Source organism: Haliotis rubra, unplaced genomic scaffold, assembly GCF_003918875.1.
Source record: "Haliotis rubra isolate DU_JTF1 unplaced genomic scaffold, ASM391887v1 Scf145, whole genome shotgun sequence".
In the NCBI taxonomy this organism is placed as follows: domain Eukaryota; kingdom Metazoa; phylum Mollusca; class Gastropoda; order Lepetellida; family Haliotidae; genus Haliotis; species Haliotis rubra.
The window spans coordinates 326,610-348,825 of NW_025765392.1; the positions used below are offsets into that span (position 1 = coordinate 326,610).

General features: G+C 42.3%; 1 protein-coding gene across 1 annotated transcript in view; it reads right to left on the reverse strand.

The window, feature by feature from the left end:
• LOC124269476 (multidrug resistance-associated protein 1-like) overlaps nt 1-21,977 on the reverse strand; it is a 48,998-nt gene extending 27,021 nt beyond the window's left edge. Inside the window, 11 exon segments of the mRNA XM_046704477.1 lie at nt 2,476-2,613; nt 3,173-3,493; nt 4,846-5,023; nt 6,609-6,848; nt 7,705-7,839; nt 10,760-10,821; nt 12,374-12,490; nt 17,104-17,232; nt 18,654-18,785; nt 19,516-19,692; nt 21,822-21,977. Of these exon segments, the coding sequence (XP_046560433.1) occupies nt 2,476-2,613; nt 3,173-3,493; nt 4,846-5,023; nt 6,609-6,848; nt 7,705-7,839; nt 10,760-10,821; nt 12,374-12,490; nt 17,104-17,232; nt 18,654-18,785; nt 19,516-19,692; nt 21,822-21,854 (1,662 nt within the window). The 5' untranslated portion in view covers nt 21,855-21,977.
• Between the last annotated feature and the right edge of the window lie 239 nt (nt 21,978-22,216).

Here is a 22,216-nt window from a genome sequence, read left to right on the forward strand (position 1 = left end):
GCCTGCAGTCACTGCAAAATTTCATCAAACATATACAAACTACATTATGATGAATAAATGCCACAGAATATGGATAATTTTCTCAAAATATTGACATACGATGAAGGCTAAATATAGCCAAAAACCATACACAGCTTAATTTGTATTAAGGATCTAAATATAACAAGCATTGTCACTAAGGTGACATAATGCCCCGCCGCAAATTATCAAATGAAACTTAAAAGGGAATGAAAGTAAAGGTCGTAATTTTAGATGAAGTTAAATGTCAACAAAAACATGACCAATCAACCTCTCTTGATATCTTGCTCTGTAGTTGTTCAAACGCACAAATAGTTTTCAAGACTGACTTTGACCTTGACATGAATGTCATAGTGTACTTAATATGCAAAATAGTGATAAGAAATTGCTTATTGTAAAACATTCAAGGGAAGTCTTGAAAGTCTATGAAGAAAACCCAGTGAACTGTTCTTCAGATATCTTGCTGACAATCTTAACATGCAGTTTCACATGCTGAAATCTTCAAAGTGTCGCCGTGACCTTGAAAATTATGTGAAGGTCACCAAAATCGACTGGACCTTGCACCTAGATGAAGCCCTATGAAGAAAAGTTTGGTGTTGAATATGAAGAAAATCGCCATGACCTTGAAAAGTTCTGTGAAGGTCACTAAAATCTACTTAGGCCCTACACCTTCCTTGGATGAAGCTTGATGTCGAATATGAAGACAACGTTAGAGAGCGGTTCTTGAGGTATCTCGCTGACAAGCTTAACATGCAGGTTAACATGCTGAAATCTTAAAGGTCAAGGTCACCAAAACCCACTGTGATCTTCCTTATACTTGATGTGATGAACCTCCAGGAACCTTGAAATATGACAAGACATCTAGTAACATGCTGAACGGTTCTTCGCCAGACCTTGAAAATTAGGTGAAGGTCACCAAAATCGACTAGACCCTAAGCCTTCCCTATATAAAGCTTGGATGAAGCTTGATGTTGAATATGACGAAAATCCAGTGAACGGTTCTTGAGATATCTCGCTGACAAGGGTAAAGCGTTCTGTCCCCATGTGACCTTGAAATAAAGGTCAAGGTCCCGGACGAGATATCCTCTATATCCCGCTAAACGCTAAGCGTAGCGGGCGGGGATTAAAAGGATATAGTGCTGTATACGGGACTCCAGTGCTCGCCCAACCATCCGCTTGGGCGATGAAGGAGAGAGTGACAATCATGGCAAGTCACATGACTGATTTGGCGGGAGAAAGGGTTCAAGGGAGGCAACTCCTGGGTGAGTGAACTTTTACGTCCTCTTCAAGGGAACTACTAGGGATTCAAGTGTTCCACTATCATTCGCAAAGAAGAAGGAGATAAGCAAAATAAGCATGAGTCAGCATAAGGAAAAATGTACTTTTAATAGCTCTGAGAGTAACTTTCAGCTAAGAACCTTAGATCTGACATTGGGGAAAAGCCTGTGCCATATTTAGATGGTTTGATATCAAATATTCTGAAACATAATTTAATTTGTATTTTCTACAGTTGCAGCTGTAAAATGCATTTCATTTTAAGTAATAAATTAATAAATACCTGTAGATGTAAACAAAGGTATGTAACCTTTATCAAGATCCACATGAGACAGCTCATGACTTCCCGATACTGTATTATCATGTGATACATCTTGAAGTGATATTTACCAAGATACTCTTCTAGGCCCACTTATGTGTGTTTATACACTCAGCAGTATTTCAGCCATGTGACGTCAGCCTGCGAAAAAAGGCTGGACCATATGATGATGCAGCAAACAAGCTTCCTGACTTCATGATCCTGTTGCCTCTTACAACCACAAGGTTGACCACTTCAAACCTAGACTCCCTATGGGTTTCCCAAGTTAGTTTCAAGGGCAACATTTCACGAGGGGTATCCATGGGACAGACTACCATATATGGAGTCCATTTTCCTGGTTACAATTGGTGTTGGGCAACCCATAGGAGGGTTCACACCGAACAAGGCTGTCTCACCTGGTTGATGCATGCTACATCCCATAGGAGGCGGTTATCCAGGTGGTCAGGCTGTCTCACCTGGTTGATGCACAGAATCCCTTACCATACAGGTGGTCAGGCTGTCTCACCTGGTTGATGCATGCTACATCCCTGGTTCACACTTAACAGGTTCAGGCTGTCTCACCTGGTTGATGCATGCTACATCCCATAGGAGGCGGTTCACACGAACAGGTGGTCAGGCTGTCTCACCTGGTTGATGCATGCTACATCCCATAGGAGGCGGTTCACACGAACAGGTGGTCAGGCTGTCTCACCTGGTTGATGCATGCTACATCCTAAATCTGTACATTGATGCCCATGATGTCAGTTACTGCATTGTCTGCATCCCACTCAAATATTTAGAGACTGTCACCACATTGCTGAGTGTGAAGCTAAACAAACAAATCAAAATGAAAACAACAAATCTACAGAAACAATCAAACAAACCATGTATGGAGCTACAGTCCAGGAGAATGTTAGAGAGCTAGAGATGAGGGAAGATTTCCACAAGATGGCCAGTTCACGGTCCCGGATCTCCTTCACCTTCTCCTGGAAGGAGGGCTCCCACGCATACAGCTTCAGTATCTGGAACACAGAGGGTCACGTTAATGGCTGGATTACAAAATTACCCCAAAATATGAACTGATATATTTAAACATGAATTAAAACAGCGAAGAAGTGGACAAACTGCAGGCAGTTGCTGTAGCATTTATCAGTTTTTTATATCGATACTCCCTCGGGTGATGTGGGAGCAGTCTGAATGCAGGTTGATTTGTTGAGCAGGAAATATTGATCAAGTCCTCCACTTTCAGCATGTTCCTCAGGACAGTTTACTCTCTGACTTCATGTGTGGACAATTTAATGTAAATTTTAATTGATAATTGACAAATTAATTCTGTCTGGCCATAATCCAAACTGTCTTGCCTTTCAACTGTATTAATAGTATTAAACCATCAGATCCTGTTCTTCAACAAATCATAAAAAGCATGACATACTAAGGTCCACAGGAAATTAAATCTACACTCCAAAAATGCTCTATTTGAAAGTTACAGGTAAAAGTAAATAGGTAATGCAGTGATTAAATTCCAGAATGCAAATTATGTTTAGGTTCGAGAAACCTGACCTCATAAATAGCCAGTCTCACCTTCATCCCACTGAGGACCTCGTTCATCATCTTCATCCGGATGTCCTTCTGTGCCATCAGCTGAGTCTGGTAACTGCCCAGCTTCGACATGATGAAGCCGTTGATGGGGAAGAGGAGGAGGAGGAAGCCGAGGCCGGCAAACATGGCCACGCCCAGTGTGTTGTAGAGAAGATACAGGGCCACACATATCTGCAGGATACTGGACCAAGTGGACCACAGCCATCCAAACACCCCCTCCACATGCTCAGCATCCACAGACATCAGGTTCACCACCTCACCCACAGTGGACTCACGGCGGGCTTGGTTGTTGATGGACAACGCCTGTAAACAGGTGAGTGAGTTGGGTTTTACGCTGCTTTTAGCAATATTCCAGCAATATCATGGCGGGGGACACCAGAAATGGACTTCACACATTGTGCGATGTGAGGAATCAAACCCAGGTCTTCAGAGTGACGAGCGAACGCCTTAACCACTAGGCTACCCCCTGCCCTGCCTGTAACCAGGACAATGGAAGGATCATAGCGCTGACCCTTCCTTGTCAAGGAGGCGTTAATATCCATTTGTGAAAGTAAGGCTTGATCAATATTACCCATTGATGCAAGGATTTAGGTGAAAGTATGTTAAATATTTCTCACTTAACATCATAACTACTGCTTCATGATGACTGTCTTATATATTCCAAACGTTCTATTATATTTAATTGCTTCTGAGGAGACACATTGCAAAATCCCATTTGATTGCAATTACGCACAGTTTATAAACATATATACACCACAGAAACAAACAGATAATCTGTTGCCTATGCATTTCAAGCTCACTGCCACTTGTGTCTTATAAGTTAATACAATCAGTATGAAATCAAACTTAAACACAAACAATATCTGCTGTTGGCACCAAATTGATTGGATAAATTAATTCATTATCCAAAATGGCTTCCACAGGAAATATTGCATGGGTGATATCAATGGATATCATTTTGGGATGTTGTTTTAATGAAATCACATCACTATGCTTTTCAAACCATTGTGACATCATCAGTTACCATGATGTCACAATCACACAACATCACTAATCTCTCTGGCACTGAAGGTGGTTGCATGCTAAGAAAAGCCTGAATATGGAATAAGGACTTTGGATGAAGAACTGAATCTCACATTCATGTCTTACAAGCACAAATATCTCAACTCGTGTTGAGAAATGCACAAATATTACAGTCAAGTCTGATATTTTTTACTTGACTATAGTCAGTCGACTTGTGGTGATATAATCTGGAAAGAAATAAAGGAAAATTCTCCATACAATGATAAATTATACCTTGACACCACAACGGTAGCATTCTGGCCCTGATTTCTCGAAACAAACTTAAGTCTGTGCTTTTAGTTTTTACTCAAATTTCAGAAAATGCATTTCCCAGAATAAACTGAAATTGATATTAAACTGAAACATCGTAGACAATTTGAGTTTGGTGGATAGATTACTTAATTTGTTTGTTTTAAAAATGCAGTTGAGTTAAAAATCAGCTGTTTTAAATTGTCAAAATCAGTTTGAAATTTGAGTAAAAACTTAAGTTTGTTTTGAGAAATCGGAGCCTGGTCTGAATGGGATTTTATGTGCGCTCTTCCATTTTGTGAATGCATTATGGGAGACTCTGACAGATGCTGTGATGTCCTGACCTTCCTGAAGACTGCCGAGATGATGCTGCACCTGACCCTCAGCCCGAGAGATGTAGACTGATGCCACAGGGCGTGGAAGAAGAGTGACTGTAGTGACATGGATACAAAGAGAATGGCGCCAAACGTGTAGCCCTTCCATTCTTCAGACTGGTTGTCTTCTACAAACTCTATCAGCTGTCTGCACCATGGGAGGAAAATAATTTGTTATCTTACAAAAGATACATCTAATTATTGGAAGTGAGTGAAATATGATCCAATTGTCATTTCTCTATATCACTCACGTGGCATCGGTCTGGTCAAACCACCTCAGTTTTTTGCATATATTGACCTCATCAAGAGTAATCGTATGATTCAGTTTATTAAAAGTGACTTTAAAGTTTATGAACCCAGATAAATCATCCTCTGTTTCATTACAGTGACCTACTGGAAACTGTGAAATGATACTACTGGATGTCATCTTGTTTTCTAGCAGTCCCGTCAATATGCATTATGTGGATCTGGTCAATAATCAAGGTCAGTGTCAGTCACATGACATCACATGGTACTGATGAACCAATGAGACTCTAAGATGCATAATAGACAATAACAATGGCAAACAAGCATTGTCACTAAGATGACATAATCCCCCGCCGCAAATTATCAAATCAAACTTAAAAAGTAATGAAAGTTAAAGATGAAGTTAAATGTCAACAAAGACATGACCAGTCAACCTCTCTTGATATCTTCTCTGTAGTTGTTCAAACACACAAATATTTTCAAGACTGACTTTGACCTTGACATGAATGCCATAGTGTATGAAATATGCAAAAATGGTACTAAAGAAATTGCTTATTGAAAAACATTCAAGGGAAGCCTTGAAAGTCTATGAAGAAAATCCGGTGAATTCAGGTTGACATGCTGAAATCTTCAAAGTGTCGCAGTGACCTTGAAAATTACGTGAAGGTCACCAAAATTGACTGGGCCCTGCGCCTTCATTAGATGAAGCATAGTGTCAAATATGAAAAAAATCCAGTGAATTTTTTTTGCGATTTCTTGCTGACTATCTTAACATGCAATTTAACATGCTGAAATCTTCAAAGTGTCTTTGTGACCTTGAAAATTAGGTGAAGGTGACCAATATCGATTGGGCCTTGCACTTTCCCTAAATGAAGCTTGTTGTCAAATATGAAGAAAGTCCAGTGAATGATTCTTGAGATATCTTGCTGACCATCTTACCATGCAGGTTAACATACTGAAATCTTCAAAGTGTCGCTGTGACCTTGCAAATTAAGTGAAGGTCACCAAAATCGACTGGGCCCTGCTCCTTTCCTAGATTAAGCTTGGTGTTGAATATGAAGACAATCTAGTGAGCGGTTCTTGAGATATCTCGCTGACAAGAGTAAAATGTTAAAGTCCCTTGTGACCTTGAAATGAAGGTCGTCACCAAACCTGTCTGGGACCTATCTTATACTGTGATGAACCTAGGTACCAAATATGAAAAGAATCTACTCAACGGTTCTTAAGTATTCTAATTCGTACGTACGGACGGGTGGACTATAATAATATAATACTATATCCCCCGCTTCGAGCTATGAGCGGATGGGGATAATAACTGAAGTCACCCAAAATTAAATAACCTTCTTTTTATCTATTCTGCTCAAATGAGGTTAAAGAACACCAGACCTATTCATAAGACTACATTTGATCTGTCATGGTGGTATGTTGTAAGTCAAACTACATTTTGCTTTGGAATGTTGATGTAGCAAGTCAATGATGAAACTTACCCAAGTAGGAGAGGGTTGCACAATAACAAGGCATCATATAAGAGTTTCCAGAACTGTGACTGGAGGAGCTCCAAGCCAAAGGTTTTCCACAGTGCAAGAACAAGTGATGGTTTTGGTCCAGTTTTGGGGGACTTCTCCTTGGTTTGTTCTTGTTTTGGTATGAGTGGAGTGTACTCATTGCTGTCCTGGAGGTTGGAGGATGCCTGTCGATGTGAGGAATGTTGGCCAAGACTACGGGCCCTTAAACAGAATACATGAACAGCGTTCATGAGTGAGCGAGTTTAGTTTTACGCCGCTTTTTAGTAATATTCCAGTAATATCATGGTGGGGGACACCAGAAATGGGCATCACACATAGTACCCATTTGTGGAATCGAACCCGGGTCTTCAGTGTGACAAGCAGACGCCTTATCAATTAGGCTACACCACCACCCCGAGAAACAGCAGTTTAACATTAACAACAGCATGTAATTGATAACAAGTGGCACATAATTGGACGAGGCCAGGCGGGGATTTTAACCTGGATCTTCCCAGGTCTTGATTTGTAATTAGGGTAATCTTAAATAGTTTAATTTGAGTAAACAGACCCATTAAATAATATTTGGGCTGCTCGGTAACTGAAGGCAAGGCCATCTTTAATCAGTTTTCCTTTTCATGATCATGACCAAGCATACACTTTACCTATGACCTTGTCTTAATAAAATTGTGTACCACAAGCTCTCAAAACACAGTAGCACAGGTGAAGAGCAGAGTAAACATAATAATAATAATAATAGTCCATTTGTCTTGTGCATTTCTCCATGCATAATGCTTAATTCGAATAATATGTGTATTACTATTACCCCGGATAACCCAAGCTGCCTGTTAGGCGCTAGAAGGTTATAGTCACATGACTTTATCCCACCGGGTACCCATTTTCTGCTGAGTGAACAGAGACAATTTTGAACAAACTCACTTGCCTGAGGTAAGACCACATGCTTCCTTCGAAACACGTTCACAAATCCAATGACTCTCCGCCCTTAATATTGCTTAACTTGACCTGATTTGTGTCCTGAGCTCTATGCAAGTCAAAGTGTACAAAAGCAATGGGAACTTACTTTTCTCTGGCTTTTTCAACTCCGTAGTTCCAGTTGACTAAGAAACGAGGCACAACATGTGAGGACTTTTCTCGGGGGTTGAGATCGGACAGGTCATCTTCTGTGAGCGCCTTTTTGTAACCTTGGAACAGCAGCCTGGAATGAGAGAATACTGACAACACGTGTTCATGAATAGTTTCCCTAGCAACAGGAACACTGATGCATTTCTGACGTGTCTGACAGTCAAGAAAGGCTTGGGAAGAGATGTTTGAGGAAAGGCCAAGGTAGAGGTGTTCGAGAAGCGGCCAGGGTATAGGTGTTCGAGAAAAGGCCAGGGTAGAGAGGTTCGAGAAGAGGCCAGGTTACAGGGGTTCGAGAATAGGCAAGGTTAGAGCTGTTCGAGAAAAGGCCAGGGTAGAGGGGTTCGGGAAAAGGCCAGGGTAGAGGGGTTAGAGAAAAGGCCAGGGTAGAGGGGTTAGAGAAGAGGCCAGGGTAGAGGGGTTCGGGAAAAGGCCAGGGTAGAGGGGTTAGAGAAAAGGCCAGGGTAGAGGGGTTAGAGAAGAGGCCAGGGTAGAGGTGTTGGAGAAAAGGCCAGGGTAGAGGGGTAAGAGAAAAGGCCTGGGTAGAGTTGTTCAAGAAAAGGCCAGGGTAGAGGTGTTTAAGAAAAGGCCAGGATAGAGGTGTTCAAGAAAAGGCCAGGGTAGAGAGGGTTCAAGAAAAGGCCAGGATAAAGGGGTTAGAGAAGAGACCAGGGTAGAGGGGTTAGAGAAGAGGCCAGGGTAGAGGTGTTCGAGAAAGGCCAGGGTAGAGGTGTACGAGGAAAGGCCAGGGTAGAGGGGTTCGAGAAAAGGCCAGGATAAAGGGGTTAGAGAAGAGACCAGGGTAGAGGGGTTAGAGAAGAGGCCAGGGTAGAGGTGTTCGAGAAAAGGCCAGGGTAGAGGTGTACGAGGAAAGGCCAGGGTAGAGGGGTTCGAGAAAAGGCCAGGGTAGAGGTGTTCGAGAAGAGGCCAGGGTAGAGGTGTTCAAGAAGAGGCCAGGGTAAAGAGGTTAGAGAAGAGGCCAGGGTAGAGGGGTTAGAGAAGAGACCAGGGTAGAGGGGTTAGAGAAGAGGCCAGGGTAGAGGTGTTCGAGAAAAGGCCAGGGTAGAGGTGTACGAGGAAAGGCCAGGGTAGAGGGGTTCGAGAAAAGGCCAGGGTACAGGCATTAGAGAAAAAGCCAGTGTAGAGGTGTTCGAGAAAAGGCCTGGATAGAGGTGTACAAGAAAAGGCCAGGGTAGAGGTGTTCAAGAAGAGGCCAGGGTAGAGGTGTTCAAGAAAAGGCCAGGGTAAAGGGTTAGAGAAGAGGCCAGGGTAGAGGTGTTCAAGAAAAGGCCAGGGTAGAGGTGTTAGAGAAGTGGCCAGGGTAGAGATGTTCAAGAAAAGGCCAGGGTAGAGGTGTTCGAGAAAAGGCCAGGGTAGAGGTGTTCGAGAAAAGGCCAGGGTAGAGGTGTACGAGGAAAGGCCAGGGTAGAGGTTAGAGGAGAGGCCAGGGTAGAGGTGTTGGAGAAAAGGCCAGGGTAGAGGGGTTAGAGAAGAGGCCAGGGTAGAGGTGTACGAGAAAAGGCCAAGATAGAGGTGTACGAGAAAAGGCCAGGATAGAGGTGTACGAGAAAAGGCCAAGATAGAGGTGTACGAGAAAAGGCCAAGATAGAGGTGTACGAGAAAAGGCCAGGATAGAGGTGCAACGAGAAAAGGCCAAGATAGAGGTGTACGAGAAAAGGCCAGGGTAGAGATGTTCAAGAAGAGGCCAGGGTAGAGGTGTAAGGGAAAAGTCAGGGTAGAGGTGTTCAAGAAGAGGCCAGGGTAGAGGTGTTTGAGAAAAGGCCAGGGTAGAGGGTTAGAGAAGAGGCCAGGGTAGAGGGGTTAGAGAAGAGGCCAGGGTAGAGGTGTTGGAGAAAAGGCCAGGATAGAGGTGTAAGAGAAAAGGCCAGGATAGAGGTGTACGAGAAAAGGCCAAGATAGAGGTGTACGAGAAAAGGCCAGGGTAGAGATGTTCAAGAAGAGGCCAGGGTAGAGGTGTAAGGGAAAAGTCAGGGTAGAGGTGTTCAAGAAGAGGCCAGGGTAGAGGTGTTTGAGAAAAGGCCAGGGTAGAGGGTTAGAGAAGAGGCCAGGGTAGAGGGGTTAGAGAAGAGGCCAGGGTAGAGGTTTTCAAGAAAAGGACTGGGTAGAGGTGTTCAAGAAGAGGCCAGGGTAGAGGGGTTAGAGAAAAGGCCAAGATAGAGGTGTTTGAGAAAAGGCCAGGGTAGAGATGTTCAAGAAGAGGCCAGGGTAGAGGTGTAAGGGAAAAGTCAGGGTAGAGGTGTTCAAGAAGAGGCCAGGATAGAGGTGTTCGAAAAAGGCCAGGGTAGAGGTGTTCGAGAAAAGGCCAGGGTAGAGGTGTTCGAGAAAAGGCCAGGATAGAGGTGTACGAGAAAAGGCCAAGATAGAGGTGTACGAGAAAAGGCCAAGATAGAGGTGTACGAGAAAAGGCCAAGATAGAGGGTGCCACGAGAAAAAGGCCAGGGTAGAGATGTTCAAGAAGAGGCCAGGGTAGAGGTGTAAGGGAAAAGTCAGGGTAGAGGTGTTCAAGAAGAGGCCAGGGTAGAGGTGTAAGGGAAAAGTCAGGGTAGAGGTGTTCAAGAAGAGGCCAGGGTAGAGGTGTTTGAGAAAGGCCAGGGTAGAGGGTTAGAGAAAAGGCCAGGGTAGAGGGGTTAGAAGAGGCCAGGGTAGAGAGGTGTTGGAGAAAAGGCCAGGATAGAGGTGTAAGAGAAAAGGCCAAGATAGAGGTGTACAAGAAAAGACCAGGGTAGAGATGTTCAAGAAGAGGCCAGGGTAGAGGTGTAAGGGAAAAGTCAGGGTAGAGGTGTTCAAGAAGAGGCCAGGGTAGAGGTGTTTGAGAAAAGGCCAGGGTAGAGGGTTAGAGAAGAGGCCAGGGTAGAGGGGTTAGAGAAGAGGCCAGGGTAGAGGTGTTCAAGAAAAGGACTGGGTAGAGGTGTTAGAGAAAATGGCCCTATCAGAAACACCATACTACAATAGGGAATGAGTTCCTTGTGACTGACCTGTTTTGCCACCAGAATGTAATCCTGGATAAGAAAGACGCCTCGGTCTCTGGACATGGGATCTGTCAACATAAGCACATGGACACGTTAGTGTTTCTCTGTCTGTTTACATAGCACATGGACACGTTAGGGTTCTTCTGTCTGTTTACATAGCACATGGACATGTTAGGGTTTCTCTGTCTGTTTACATAGCACATGGACACGTTAGGGGTTCTCTGTCTGTTTACATAGCACATGGACATGTTAGGGTTTCTCTGTCTGTTTACATAGCACATGGACACGTTAGGGTTTCTCTGTCTGTTTACATAGCACATGGACACGTTAGGGTTTCTCTGTCTGTTTACATAGCACATGGACACGTTAGGGTTTCTCTGTCTGTTTACATAGCACATGGACACGTTAGGGTTTCTCTGTCTGTGTACATAGCACATGGACACGTTAGGGTTTCTCTGTGACAGGGCTTGTTTTCATTTATATACTTCAATAGATGTTGCTGTATTATTAAACAGGGTTAGGAAGAAAGCATATCTGGCCTTGGCCTGATTCACAAATAAGTTGTCAACTGATCTTCAGGGGTACATTGTGTCATGTACCCACTGTGTTAGCCCATGCATCCTGAACCATCAAGGTGCATCACACCATATGTCCCGAGATAACACAGTTTCAACAAATTAATCTTACTGACATTCAGTCATACAAGTCTGGAATATATGCCTGCGGTGTCGCTGAGTTGCGAAACTGCGTTATTTCCCTTTACCGGTGCATTTAGATAGAAATCATTTCCAACACTCAATGATACTTAAATGGAATGTACAAGTTCAAAAAGTAGTTTTTCAATGCTCAGTATGCTATAAAAGAGGGTGCCTCAGCCCTGCTCCTTAGACAATCCATGCTAGTATTTTAATGTAAGGTAGGACAATGACCCATGCCTGTTGTGTATGCTGATACATGCTCAGCCAGGTCAAACATTTGTTTACTTTCTTCAGCTCTATGTGCCAGCTCACACAATCATTTGTTACTTTACTTTCATCAGCTCTATCTGCCAGCTCACACAATCATTTGTTACTTTCATCAGCTCTATGTGCCAGCTCACACAATCATTTGTTACTTTCATCAGCTCTATCTGCCAGCTCACACAATCATTTGTTACTTTCATGTGCTCACACAATCATTTGTTACTTTCATCAGCTCTATGTGCCAGCTCACACAATCATTTGTTACTTTCATCAGCTCTATGTGCCAGCTCACACAATCATTTGTTACTTTCATCAGCTCTATGTGCCAGCTCACACAATCATTTGTTACTTTCATCAGCTCTATGTGCCAGCTCACACAATCATTTGTTACTCATCAGCTCTATGTGCCAGCTCACTTAATCAGTTGTTACTTTCATCAGGTCTATGTGCCAGCTTACACAATCAGTTGTTACTTTCATCAGCTCTATGTGCCAGCTCACACAATCATTTGTCCAACTTGGTTCCTTCTAATGACAATGTGACAAATACGGAACCTAATCAGTCCCATAATCTTGATAGGGAAATATGGAAATCTCTTTTTAATGTTTACATTGAGAAACATCATAAACACACCAAGATCAAGGACAAATTGTATCACCTTTTCTGCTGGGGGTTTCCAGGTTGTTTCGGCAAAACAGTTTACAAAGAACTCAACCAGCACCAGGAAGTAGTAGATATAGAACAGGCTGAACTTCAGCACATCCTGCTGGTATGTCTGCAACACAGGAACTCATCTAAACACTGGGGATTTGGTGTTTTACAGTGTCCACTGGTACCTGGACAGTGTCTGAAAGAAACTTTACTCAACAAGTCCCGATGGCTCATGATTGAAACCATCATGTCATGAAAGTGACCTGCATTTGTAGATGCATGTTCTTGAAAGGCAATTAGAACTTGGACAAACATGAATACATGACACATTTGATGGATAACAAATTCTTTTTAGTCTTGATCATATTTGAGAGCATATTCTTTCTCCTGCACCAGGTCAATGCTAAATCAGTGCACAGACTTACATATACAGACAGAACATGTTACACAATGCAAGATAAGAGAAGGTATACAGAACAATACAGTGATGTACAACTTGACAACAGACAAGACAACATAAACCCCCACACACAGACCAGTACATTCACTACCTGTCAAACCACCATCCTCAGATCAAACAAACTATCAATGCCACCCCCACCTCATGAGCCATAGCAGATGATCACTATCATTTACTCTGTGTCTTTGATATTGACAGCTCTTGCTCTCACGTGACTAACATGTCAAAATTCAAATTTCAAAATTATCACTGAAAATGTAGCAATAAAGTTTCTTCTAGATTTTAGGCTGGTAGAAAAGTGTTTTACATGTTCCTCCACAAATGTTACACAATGGGATAGTGATTTCATGGCAAAATATCATATTTATGGTTCTAATCACAATTTCTTTTCGCACCTGGGCTGGAGGTTGAAAATGAAGTTAAACATGTAATTTTTAAAGTAAAATTGATATTTTATACCTATCTGGACTCATGCTTGTTATGGTTATCTCCTTCCTCTATGCTAATGATAGTGGAAGACTTGAATCCCTTGAAGAGGACGTAAAAGTTCACTCACCCACGAGTTGCCTCCCTTTTCCCGCCAAAACAGTCATGTCCCTCCGCAGACATTCAACTTGTGCGTCCACCATAACAGGTACGTCTTGAGACTGTCTGGTAGAGAGATCAGGTCCGTGCTGTCCAGGTGTCTGCAACGGACGTAATTGAACTCTTCCTCTGCGAGTCAGGTCCTGCGCTGTGGTGAGTAGACCGAGGAGATAGTACCATGTTCGTAGTGGTAACGGAGAGATGACTACTTCTGGAATCATGGCTTGGATCTTGACCCAACGATCTTCTGGGACCACAATACGATTCTGTGTTGTGATGAACCTTATTCCAAGTAACTGAAGATCTTGCTTTGGTTCCAACTCTGACTTCATCAAGTTTACTAGCAGGCAGTTTGATGGTGAAGTCTAGCTGCAGTCTAAGTTGATTGGCTTCTTGATGAACTTGTATCCCATCGTCCAGGTAAAAGGCACTGCATAGACCTCGATGATGTAGATAGGTGACGATGGGCTTGGTCACTTGTGTGATATTCCAAACGGTAGGATGCTCCATTGGAAGCGTCAACCTCTGAACAGGAATCTCAGGTACTTTCATGATTCCTGATGAATCGAGATGTGTAGATATGCATCGTGTAGGTCTATGCTGGCCAAGTAATCTGCTGGACGGACGAGTTGTCCGAGTTGAGGCAGGTGGATCATCTTGAATCTCTCTGGCTTCAGTAGATAGTCTTGGTTGAATCTCTTCATGTTGTATATCAACCTGAACTGATGTTGATCTATCACCTCTAAGGCATTCTTGGCCTGGCTTCTTCTAACTTTACTGCCTGGTCGTCTGCATAGTCGAAGACTACCGGGTCAAGGGTCAGCGGTGGTGTGGCCTTCAGCTGCACTCTGTAGCCTTCTCGCAGTACTTGTGAGACGTAGTTGTCCTCCAATATTCCCCAAATGTCCCAGTCCCTTTGTAGACGTCCACCCACTGTCGACAGTTGTACAGGAATGGATGGGGGTGGAAGCGTCCAGTCGTTCCGAACCCCATCTTCAATGTCTTGATCCTCTGAAGCCTCTGGGAGTACGCCCTCTCCCAGAGTTGCCCCTGCTGTTTCCGGATGAGCGACGAAAGGAGTATTTCTTCTCCTTCACCTTCTGTATTCCGGAGAACTTTGACTTGTTGCTGTACCTATGTGACGTTTGACGAATGACGTTGGCCAACGTGTCAATGGACTTGATCATCATGACTTCTCTGGAATCATGTGTGACTTCTTGGCAACTTCATTGATCTCCCTGCCGAAGATATCAGGCGCCGCCCAAGGAACTCTTAGTAGAGGTTGGGTGAACCTGTCACTCCGGGAACATGTTGATAGTAGACCTTGTCTTCGTGGTAGGGTGAGACCCGCCGATGTCGAGGCCAAGTGATCAGACATGAAGTGCTGGTCCTTCTTCTGAGTTAATAGTGCTGATAGGATCATTCTTCAGTCTTGGGGTTCTGGAATCTGGATATCAACGTCTCGTTGATCACTCTAGATCTTGCCAGGCCGAAGAACATTCTTCTAGCGGTGGTGTCGAGTTGAGCAATCTTCTTGTCTTCCACCTTATAAGACATGTTACGGGAGTCGTTGATCAACTTCATGTTGTCATCCAGGTCCGGCGCTCTCATGAAGGGGTCCATATGATGCAGAGGGAACCTCCTAGTGTTGAATGTTGGTAGATGTTGATTCTGGTGCCGGGTTGCTTTCTCGAACGCTTCACGGAGGTTAGCAGACACCTTTGAGATAGGTTCAATCGGTGGAATCGTAAGGGTGTCGAAGTCATCATTCCACATATTGTATGTGAATGCTTCATCAGATTCCTTGGAGGGGGAGTCCAAGTCCAGGCCGTTAGGAATCCAAGATGTGGCCTCTGCTTCCGAGAAGACGAAGTCGCCCTCTTCCTCAGATAGTTCCGGGTTCACCGAACTGTGCCTTCGCGAACCTTCCCTTTGCTGCGGGATACTGATGTGGAGCGACTGATCTCGAGGGGGATCTTACTCTGTCTGACGTTCTCGAATGTTGAGGGTTCGCTAATATGACTTCATAATCTCTTGTAGCCTCAGGGACGTTCGTGGAACCTTCTTCCTCTTCCCCCAAGATGACTGGGTTCTCCGAACATGAACATGAACAGGTTCTCGAAGGGCTCCATCATAGCCATCATCTGCGTTGTAAACTGCCTCATGAAGTCGCCTGGATCGAAGTTCTGCGTTGTAGGCTGGAACTGATGCGGTGTAGATGAAGCGTTTGAGAACGCTGAGGCGTAATCTGCATCTACTTGCAGCTGCGATGATGCTACGCTGGTGTTGTCTCTGTTGACAGACGTCTGCGTTGCTGGAGGCTGGTCTTCAAATAGCCGAACAGCTGTCGTGCTTGCAGGGGACGATCGCCTCAACGTGGAGGTAGACTGCGTCGACGTTCTTACTGGTACTTCAGGCCGCATTTTTTGGAGGGTCAGCATAAACGTCTGCTTCTGTCAGGAGGCACAATGTCTTCATTAAATGACCTCTGATGCGTTGTTTTACTGGAACGAGTTGACTTCCACAAAGTTCTAGATGAAGATGACTTCGTCTGTACCGCAGACGATGAAGACATCTTTCTTTTACTCCCCACTAGCGTCAACTCAGTAGAAGCAGACCTCTTCTTAGACCCGGCTAAGTCCCGACCAGCAACAGACGACTGCCCCTGTAACGTACTCGGCAAAGCACCTGAGATAAGAATTACAGCAGTAGTTAACAACATATGGTTACCGGCGTTATCTCCAGATTTATCACCAGTGACTTGAGATGACTTCCTCACCGGTTCCATCGCACGTCTATAGATGTAAGACAAATAACGATTCAATTGCCAATCTGGTTAATTAATACAGTATCTGCAACGCAAGCTGGAAGACCATGGATTAATGCATGAGGTTCAGCCGCTGATAACCGGTACCTACAGTCACTGCAAGATTTCATCAGATGTAAACAAACTACATTATGACAAAAGAAATGTCACAAAATATGAATAATTTTTTCAAAATTTTGACATACCATTAAAGCTAAATATAACCAGAAACCATACACAGCTTAATTTGGATAAAGGATTTAAATATAAAAGAATATGGTGCCGAATACGGGACTCCAGTGCTCACCCAACCATCCGCTTGAGCGATGAAGGACAGAGTGACAAGCATGGCAAGTCACATGACTGTTTTGGCGGGAAAAGGGAGGCAACTCATGGGTGAGTGAACTTTTATGTCCTCTTCAAGGGAACTACAAGGGATTCAAATGTTCCACTACCATATGCATAGAGGAAGGAGATAAGTAAAATAAGCATGAGTCAGGATAAGGAAAAATGTTCACAATATGATTTTGAAGGTGATTACATAATATATCTTTGAGGAGAGATTTTGTTTTGATGACAGGCAAGTCAAAGGATTACCACGGTGAACAGGTCAAACAGGGCTTAAAATACATTGTTGATAATGAAATCAGTCAATACACTATGCTGGATGAAAATAATTGCACTGGAAACTATTGCTCTGCTTGCCTGTATAGTCCCCATCATACCTGTGTTTCATTAAAGCAAAAGGTTTATGAGTTTTGTTCAATTATGTATAAAAGTAACCTATGCAACAATGTTGACACAGAGTTAACATCGTTGACAAACTCTACACATCAATCTCAACAATTTTGCCATTTTCATTCTGCCTAACCATTTTGAGTCTTACCTGCAGTTCTAATTTGGAGTAAAATGGTACAATGCCAGCTACCAGCTGAAATACCCAAAACAGGAACAGTACACCTGATGTGGTGAGACCTTTCCTCCTTTCTAGATATATAAACAACAGGGCCAGGAGCTGCAACAGAAACACATGTTACGTGTGATGTCTCCGTATGTCAGCAGTCTATGGGTACCAGGAAGGATGAGATGGTAACGTCTCAGTAAACTTTCTAATGGATCATTAGGCAACTCAAAATGTAAAATCCTACGAGAGCCGAGAGTGAAATTAGAGTGCACATGGACACATTGACTGGAGTAATAGCGGTGTAATGCTATGAATTTCCATTGAATTGAATGATTCACAAAACCTACATCTTCTTGAAGATGAGAATTTGTACAAATTAAAAGAGTCAGCGATTTGATGGGACATAATTTATTTTTAGCCAATGAGCTCCCTTGCTCTTTTAAGTGCGGGGCAGGTTAAGGCCAAGGTTGTCAATGGTGAACGGGCACAATACAATTCTGTTTGCGATGAATAAATGTACGTAAACTCATTATGACAGTAAGTTGTAAGTGTCTCCGAAAAATGGCGACTAGCGTGCTGACAGGCGCCATCAGTTCAACATATTTTGGTGCATGTCGTTTGTGTATACTGTGAAATAAACAAGAAAATGGGTGAGTTACTGCTACAAATTCTGAGCAGGGATTTTGGCTCGGAATCGAGAAATCACGATTTTTCGAGCTTCCGAAGACCCTAGCTCCCAAAGTGCTGCTTCGATTTTAGTGCTGTATGTCTTATTTTGTAGGTAAATCTATTGGCTTGAAATGTGTGCATACTTTAAATGGGATAAATACAGTGAGTATTGTTGAATTCGCCCTGAAACGAACCTGGTGTGTTGACCTCGTTACATCCCTTTCCTTTTATATAGTACTAAGACCCCGTCAGTGACAGTATATACCTTGATGGCAGTTTTTAGCGTTACAAGCCCCTGTGGACAGTAAGTCATTGCCATATGCTCAGTCTCAAAATAATTTGAATGTGCATCAGAATATTTATTCAAACCTAACCAACTACAATACATGCTGCAGTCAGATATGTTTCTATGACAAATTTACATCTGTACTTAAAACCCTCTTTGATAGGGCTGGGACGATACACTATGTCATGATACGATACATATCGCGATATTTTACCTGAGATACGATACGTATCACGATACATACACTTTGAAAGAATAACACAGTATTAAGCTTTAAAATGATTTATTTCAAGGTATTTGTGTATAACAATAACACTATTGTAATAAACAAACACGTAGCTCTATCATACTTGCATATTTTTCTCTAAATAAGTACTTGAACATGTTTAAGATAATACTGTTTTGAAAAAAAGTTCTGTATCGTTTTGTACCGATACACCAGTCGTCGATACGATAGCTGTATCAAACTTAAATGTATTGTGATGTATCGGTGCATCGGTGAATCGTCCCAGCCCTACTCTTTGAACAAAATGCTACTGAAAAGGTTTTGTGCGTTTGGGGCAGAAATTGTACTTACAAAAGTGAAAGACTGCACAATGGGTGCGACAACATCAGACAGGAAGTAGGTGGCGCTGCCTCTAGTTCGGTGGTCACTGACCGACTGCACAATGTCCACTATAGACAGCAGTAGTAGAAGGCCACAACACAACTGAAATATGATCACATGAAAAACTATACCAACAGTAACCGTGGTCATAATCTTTCAAAAGTTTCCCACATAATTGACTTAGCTTAAACTCTTCTCTTTTTCTCATTGCAGATTTCATGTGAACATGTGTGGATTATGGCTAAACATGGCTCCCACAGACCTATTGGACAGACAACTCAGGTCAATTACAACTACTGAACTCGTCCACAGGTCAATCAGGATGGGTGTAAATGGAAACAAACTAGATTTTGAGAAAAAATAACTTGTCCCTAAAGATTTTCATTACTAATGGACTAGTGGACATACCCGGGTATCTATCCCACTTTATTTCAAAATCATAATTTGAACACATAAAGAAAAATTGCATTGCAAATAGCAAATGGAATTACTATCAGAGAAATGTACACTTAATTTCATCCCCAATCCCCATGATCACAGATGTAACACAGTTTACACATATGCAACCATATCACCATCGCTTGTTATTCATTGATAATCAGCCTAAAAAAGATTAAAAGAAAGAAATTAATGCTTGCCCATTACTTTCCTAAAACATATTTTGTAATGATATTAATATATTTCTATTTTGATACCAGAAATGTAACATTTCTTCCATGCAGTAAAATGCTTTGTATGTAGTAAGAAAATATTTAATGATATATGAAAAGTAATTCCCATTTCAAAATAGCCATTAAAAATTATTGTACACTCAATGAAAAACTATTCTCACCAATTTTACTAAATATTTAGCTACTGATGACAAAACTGCTGGACTGACGGTACAGAGGTAGTACATGTAGAAAGGCGCCGTCAACCACAGCCATCCACATGGCACCCACACCAGCACTGTGGACTGGAAACAGTCGGTGAACTGTGGCCAGGTGTTGTTCCAGATCTTCTGGTTGTCCTGGTAACAGATTCAGAATTAAAGTTTACATTTTTACATCATGTTTAACCTTCACTAATCATGCTGATAGACAATGCATTTGCATTGATCAATCATTATTGCCAGTTAAAACCAAATCCTGAACAAACATGGGCATAACTGTACTGTGTTTGGTGAATTTGGGACGTATACCGGTGGTTACATATAGTTGACTGAAATTTAGTTTTAGCAATATTTCAGCAACATCACGGGGTGGGGACACGGAAATGTAATAGCATTGACCAATCAGAACGGTCTTCGGGTGTTACATACTAAGTTGAATTAGAATGACACATAATAAGTCGGATATAGTTTGTATATTTTCAACATCTTCCATGTCCAAGTACCTTCCATAACATTTTCAAATATTTATTTCTAAAAATTGGTTGCACATTATCATGATTATTGAATGTGAAATTACATGTTGGTTTGTTTGAAAATCCAGTGATTGACAGCATGAGGATTGATCTATGATGACATGTGTCAACCAAGTCAGCAAGTCTGATCACCTGATCCCGTTAGTCACCTCTTACGACAAGCATGGGTTGCTGAAGATCAATTCCAACCCAGATTTCACGGCTAGAAATTATGTGTAATGTGTATACACATAAAATGAAAGCTTACATATCTAACACACACATACACACAAAAATTATTTCTGGATTATGGACAATTACAATCAATCATTGCATTTACTAGCATGTATTGGTTAACCAATCAGTCATTGATGACGATAAATCATTACTACTCTCACATACCAGTGGCCTTTGCATTAAGTATTTTTAACAATGAGAGCAGTGGCAGGGGTAGAGTAAGTGAGTGAGCATTGTTATATGCAGCTTTTAGCAATATTTCAGCAATATCACAGCTGGGAACACCAGAAATGGACTTCACACATTATACTCAAGTGGGGAATTGAACCCGGGTCTTTGGCGTGACGAGCGAATGCTTTAACCACTTGGCTACCCCACCGCCACGGCAAAGGTAGCATCAATGGCGAATTGGCACTGGTGGCTGTGTTTACTTGTTTAGGCCATATATAAAAATATTCTTGTTTCTCATTACCCCCTGACCCAATAATTCAACCTGACCCTAAGATGTTTCTTATTTTTTACACTAGTGAAAATGCAACTTTGACTCTCAAAATGTGCATGAATTTTTTACACTTCTAAGTTTTGATTTTCTATCGGAGAAAAGATGTAAATTTCCAGAAAAATCATGGGGTTATGGACATAAAATATATTAAAATGCAAAAATATAATCCGCCCGCTTGACCCTTATTTTTTTTAAAAAGTGATGAGAAACAACTATTTTTTTTACGTGGCCTTCAATACACAATACCATTTAACAAGTGGTCAAATGTAACATGTTATATTTTGGATTACATTTTTCTCAGTAAAGTACTGATTCAAGTACTTTTGTTAGGATGAGTCCCATTCAGGATTCAAACCCACACTCTCAGTTTGAGCAGAGACCCAGGCACCTTATCAACAGCATTCAAAGTCAGCAATCAAACCCACCCAGCCAATGAAGCAGTGTTGCTATTAGCCACCTCTACAAGAAGCGGACATTGAGTTGGTTCATGCTGACTAAACCAAAGTGCTAGAGATGACAGACTAAATCTAGTAATAGGGTTAATCTCGGACAGAAGTCACAACCACCGGATTCTGGCAGGACTAAGGGAGGTAACTACTCACAACCTATAACAGGATGGTTGAAACTGTTAAGTAAGTTGACAGATAATGCATTTCACAGTTCGAAAGATATGTACAAAAGGCCCCAGAAAACCCAGGGATTTATTCCAGGCTATTTATTGCATTTATAATCATGCACCATAAAAGTGGCTGAATAATGAGATTTCGTATTGCTCTGTAGAGGTCTTCGGGTTTTATCCATATATCTTGCACTTAGCAGGGTTGACATAAATAGTTCAAGTAAATGTCCCGTCTACATACATACATACATTTACGCACACATGAGTAAGTATATTCAGTGTACACAAATAGGTCATGAGAACGCTCTACATTATGACATTATGACAGTAAGCCTACCAAACGGCTTATGCAAACTTGCAGTTAAGCGTCAAATGAGTAATAACAAATTATGCCTACCCAAAACGGCTCCCCACTGCAAAACTGTTCCATAGTTGAAAACGGGGTCACATGAACTCAACTTGGGTTCCTCCTATCACAAGACAAGGAATTTATATTCCTTAAGACAGCCTTACATAAACTGTGTCTATTGCTTATCGCACGGCTTGCGCAAGCTAACACCGCGCAAAGAGAGCAGGGAACCAGCCAAACATGTCCGTAAACATGCGAACTCCTTGGCAGTGTCGCGAACCATCCAAACTCCGCACCAGCGCATGACAATCTGTTTCCCGCCAGGAAAACGGCTAATCGCTGTGAGGAACTTGAAAACGCACACTCCTCACAGCCATCACGGTACATGTATTTCACCATAAGTTGCAAGTTCGCGTCGCGCAAAGGGAGCCTGGAACTAGCTC